Below are 4,875 nucleotides of genomic sequence, written 5' to 3'. Positions count from 1 at the left end.
CCGCCGCCCCGCAGGTGGGGGCGCCGCGCGGGGCCCGGGGTGCCATGGAGGAGCCGCCGCCGCCGCCGCCCGCCTGATCCCCGAGGCCGCCGGCACCGAGACAAAGCGCGGGGCTGCGGCCGCGCCCGCCCGGTGAGTGCCGCGGGGGGCCCGGGAGGGAGGGGGGCTCCGTCTTGCGCCGCGGGCACCGGGCCGGGGGGAGGTCCCGATCGCGCAGCCGGCCCTGCCTGACACCCTCGAACATCCTCTTCCTCATTCGCACCCAGACACTCCCGTCTGCCGCTTCGCCAAGCTCAGCGCACCGCAAGCATCCTCGTTCGTAGCCCGGCCACCCTCAGCCCAGACTGCCCTCCCGGCCCAGCTATACGCCGTGCACCCCCAGCACCCCTGCTCGTTGCCGAACGAGCCCGCGCCCACTGCCCAAACCTGCCGCAGGGGCTCTGAACGCCTCCCACGTCACCCCAAACACCCCCGTCACCCCAAACGCCCCCACGCACACCACTGTGCACAGCCCGCGCGTCCTAAAGACTCCCCCATCACGCCCCCGTTCCCGAGCAGGCGCTCCCACCACCCCGCAGACCGCCCAAACGCAGCTCCCGCCCCGGGCACTCCCCGCCACCGGACACTGCCCCGCAGCGCCCAACCTCCCGCAACCTGCCCTCTCCCTGCTCTGCCACTCGCGGTGCAGACCCCGCCGCCCCCTTCCAGCCGCTCCTCGCCCCTGCACGGGGACACAAAGGGGTCCGTGCGCCCGCCGCCCGCCCGCTCACCCGCCGCCGCTCTCTGCCCTGCAGGCCGAGCCATGGTGGAGCCGCCGGCCGAGCCTCCCCCGCAGCCCTGCCCGGCGCCCGGGGGGGCGGCGGGAGGAGAGCCAGCCCGTCCCGGAGAGCAGTCGCCGCTGCTGCACCTGGATCTGTACAACTTCGACTGCGCGGCGGCGGAGGGCAGCCGGTACGTGCTGACCAGCCCGCGGTCGCTGGAGGCCTGCGCCCGCTGCGCCGTGCGGCCCGTGGAGCTGCTGCCGCGGGCGCTGGGGGACCTGCTGCGGGAGGCGCCCGGGCGCTCCATGCGGGTGGCTGCCGGCCTCTACGAGGCCTACGAACGGGAGCGCCGCCGCAAGCTGCAGCAGTGCCGGGAGGAGCGGGAGAGGATTATCCGGGAGGAGAAGAGGCGGATCCTCGCGCCCCTCGGAAGCCTGCCGCCCTCGCCCGCCGCCCGTGTCGCCTCCCGCGCTGCCGCCGCCGCTGCTGCTGCCGGCGGGCCCCAGACCCATGGCGGGGGGAAGACCAGGGCGTCGAGGGGTGCCAAGGGCAAGAGTCACTCCCTGGACTCGCTGCAGAAGCGCCGTGAGGGCAGCTGGGGCAAGACCTCTTCGGAGTCGGGGGCCTCGTCCTCCTACAGCGGGGAGAGCTTGCGGGAACGGGGGGGCAAGGTGGGCGGCCGGGGCCGGGGGGCAGCCACTGCCAGCGGGTCCTTTCTGGGGCGCAGCTTCAGCCTGGGTGATCTCAGCCACTCACCACAGACTGCCCAGAGGGTCGAGAGGATCGTCAGGGAGGTGAAGAGGAAGAAGGGCCTCTCGGAGGTGCCTGAAAGGGACAAGAAGATTGCGGCACTGATGATTGCCAAGCACCAGGAGGCCAACATCCTGCGGGAGCAGCGGCAGGCAGCCCATCTTCAGTGGGACAGTCAGCGGCGCCTGGCTGAGCAGCGTAAGGAGCAGGAAGAGAAGGAGAAGCAGAGGGCCCTCCTGCAGGGTCAGCGGATGTGGGAGAGCCAGGTGGAGAAGCGTCGTGGGAGGCTGTACCAGGAGCAGGAGGAAGCTGCCCTGCTGAAGCAGAGGCAGCGCCTCATGTGTGAGGAGAGGTGGCGGGAGCAAGCAGAGAAGCAGGAGCGGCTGCGGAGGGAGAGGCTGGAGAGGGCCATCCAGGAGGACAAGCAGAAGAAGCTCCATCAAGAGCTCAACCTGAAGGCAAAGGAGGAGGTCAAGAAGGAACACCAGGAGCGAGAGGAGCAGCTACTGCAAGAGAAGCTGTCCACAGCTGCACAGAAGAGGCTGAAGAAGGAGGTGCAGCTGCAGAAGGAGAAGAGACTGTTCAACCAAGCAGAGAAGCTGAAGCACGAGGCCTTGCTCAAGGAATTGGCCAAGCAAGAGGCAGAAGAGAAAGAAATGCTGAAGGCCTCCCTGAAGATGAGTTTGACGAAGGCTCAGGAGAACTATGAGCAGCTAGTGGAGAAGAGAAACCAGGAGCTGAGGGAGAAGGCCAGGCGTGAGGACATGCAAATCCAGAGAGCTAAACTGGCAGCAGAGAAGAAGGAAAGAGAGCAGAAGGAGCACTTGGAGGCACTGGCTAGAGAGACAGAGAGAAAGCTCCAGCATGCTGCCCAGGTGGCTGAAGAGGCCGTTCAGGAAAAAGCTCGCAAGGTAGTCTTGAGTCGTCTGGAGAAGGAAAAAGTGCAGAAGATGAACAAACAAAAGGTGGAACAGTATGAAGACTTACGACGCAGGGAAATCCTCCTCTCTATAGAGAGGAAGCTGGAGAGAAGCGAGCAGATCTTCAAGGAGAAGAAGACTGTCTTAGAAAATGCCAGATCCGTCGCTCGGGCATCCTTCCACGTCCGGGAAAAAGTACGGGAGGAAACAAACATGCGCACCTTTGACAAGATGGCCTTTGAAGCAGAACTGCATGCTCACCTTAACAAGAAATGAAAGATCTTGTCATGGATGAGTGGGGGTACACCACTGTTTGTCCATTGTAATGGATCAGAAAGCTCCTCCACACAAACATTTGAAAAACAACAACAATCAAAATCCACCCTAATTTCTTATTCTGGGGGAGCAGGGTACCGCACAAAATTGTGGCAGCTATTTCACATACTGTTTTAAATACATTTTTTGTTCTGGGTGTGTTTTAAGGACTGACCTCAGTCATCTTTCCAGAGGGGAAGCAAGTTTTTGTGTCCTCCACCCCACAAGCACACACAATTTTTCAGAAAGGGCTGCAGAAGAAGTCTGCTTGAAGCCTGTGAGTACTGATGGGTTGTTTACACCGGAGATGACTACAGCTGCATTCTTTTCAGTTTGCAATGCAGACAACAGAGGCAATTAACTATTAGAGCCTACTAAGTAAGAACCAAAACCGTCTGAGCTGATTCTGCCTTGAGTGACAGGCAGAATGGTCACTTGGTTTAAGTTATGGGACTGCATTTTCAAAGCTGCTGCACTTCCATGCTGAAGATGAGGAAAGCTGGAGTACAGAATTCCATATGCCCCGGGTGCCCCTTGCCCACTGCTGGTACCAAGTTAGAGAAAGCACAGATCAAGGCCATGTAAGTAGACATTATGATCAGAGCTGGGCAAAAGCTGTTAGTGCTCACAAACACAGTTTCATTTTTGCTGTTTGTAATTGTTGCCCCTCCCAAGCATCCCCGCCTCTCCTTCTCCTTTTCAAGTTTCTCTTACAAACATCTGTAGAATTTCTTCTTTTCTTTTGGAAGAAGGGGAGAAGGAGAGAAAATTGTGGGTGAGTCATAAACTGATGGGCACCCACATAGCACACTTGTTCATTATGATATAAAAATGAGTGAACCTGTGAAATCTGGACTTAGGGGGAAATATGGGGATCAATTGTAAATGGAAATCTGTGATTGCATAGATTGCATAGAGAAATCACCCTTGGGAATTTTTAAAATTCAAGGAGACTCTCAGCCCCTTAGCCAGTTGGGCCCGCCTTGAGGAAGATGTTGGACCAAATGTCCTCCAGAGTTCCTTTCCAGCTTAATTGTTCTATGAGCTGCATACGAGACATTCACCCAGCTCTTATCATCGTCTACTGAGTAGAGGAGCATTTCTCTGCCCACTGGTGCTAACAGTTGTTTTCTCATATAGGGCACAAGAAAGAGTAAATGCAGAAAATGAGGTACATTACAGATTCTTTTAGATGAGGATCATGTCTTTTTTATAACTCTTAATACTGTTTAGAGGAACTGAGTCCTGCCATTAAATACACTGGAAATGTGAAAAGCTTACCTATACCCCATGCACAGTGTTCAAGTAAGACAGTGTTCTGCTGCAGGTTTCCACATTTACTCTCTGTTGGGTTGGAGTTACAAGCACAAATTCAAAGCAGGCACTTTCTGCTGTTTTTTTCTGGCTGCTGACAGCATCAGCTCTCTGTTCCACCATCCGTGACGCCATGCTGGGTTGCTCTGGTGACGGCAGCCAGACCTGGAGCATGGAGGAGAAGCAGCAAGAACAGACAGGATCTTGTTTCCTTGTGGATGTCTCTTACATACCACACAGTAGAAGAGAAAACCAGGAGAAGGTTGACATGTGGAACAGACATGCAGTCCCACACGCATAGATTGCTTACCAGAATTTCCCAGAAGATGACAGCAGGTCAAAACCCTCTTAGAAGACTTTAAGGAAGGTGTTAAATGAACAGCAACAACAACAATAGACCAAGCACACCCTGGTGCCCTGCAAGGCTGGAGACATTATATGAACAGTGTTGAAAATGGAGCAAGTAGGGACTTATTTTTTTTTTATTTTAAAGGAACTTGCTCTTCTTTGAATCATGGTACAATTGGAAGTGTTAAGGGCAGGCAGCATGAAAGTAGGAATTAGGGCTCCTGAGTGATGTTTGCTATGTCAGCCATTGGCTCACTGTGTAATACCAGGCAAGTCCTCAGGGGCTGGGCTTGCCCCTATTAATATAAATGGAAGCAGAGTTGGGCTCTTGGGGTTGCTGGGACTTACAGGAAATAGTAACACTTGGCTTGGCAAAGCACTTCAAAGACTTTGGATGAATGATGGTAACAAAGCACAAAGATTTATTTATTTATTTATTTATTTATTTATTTATTTATTTATTTATT

The 4,875-nt window shown here is 55.8% G+C and overlaps 2 protein-coding genes across 11 annotated transcripts in view; one reads left to right on the top strand and one right to left on the bottom strand.

Moving 5' to 3' along the window:
* The window catches only part of SUSD6 (sushi domain containing 6), a 114,389-nt gene that overhangs the window by 99,389 nt on the left and 10,125 nt on the right, over positions 1–4,875 (bottom strand). For 2 of the 4 annotated variants that reach the window (XM_027642552.1, XM_027642559.1), the window contains exon 1: positions 771–877. The exons of 1 other annotated variant lie outside the window; for it this stretch is intronic. The gene's annotated coding sequence lies outside the window, so the exon portion shown is untranslated. Of the gene's footprint in view, positions 1–367; positions 383–770; positions 878–4,875 lie in introns of those variants that run through there. One more of the 4 variants, XM_027642558.1, reaches the window with a different exon arrangement.
* The window catches only part of CCDC177 (coiled-coil domain containing 177), a 19,105-nt gene continuing 14,345 nt past the window's right edge, over positions 116–4,875 (top strand). For 6 of the 7 annotated variants that reach the window (XM_027642551.1, XM_027642546.1, XM_027642548.1 and 3 more), the window contains exon 1: positions 761–3,327. In XM_027642551.1, coding sequence (XP_027498352.1) covers positions 803–2,707 — 1,905 coding nt within the window. In that variant the 5' untranslated portion in view covers positions 761–802 and the 3' untranslated portion in view covers positions 2,708–3,327. Of the gene's footprint in view, positions 133–760; positions 4,863–4,875 lie in introns of those variants that run through there. The other variant, XM_027642544.1, reaches the window with a different exon arrangement.

The sequence above is a fragment of the Corapipo altera genome, unplaced genomic scaffold (genome assembly GCF_003945725.1).
Source record: "Corapipo altera isolate COAL_440 unplaced genomic scaffold, ASM394572v1 23b, whole genome shotgun sequence".
Lineage (NCBI taxonomy): Eukaryota > Metazoa > Chordata > Aves > Passeriformes > Pipridae > Corapipo > Corapipo altera.
The sequence above is the reverse complement of the archived record's forward strand: the minus strand, read 5'-3'. Positions and strand labels throughout refer to the sequence as shown.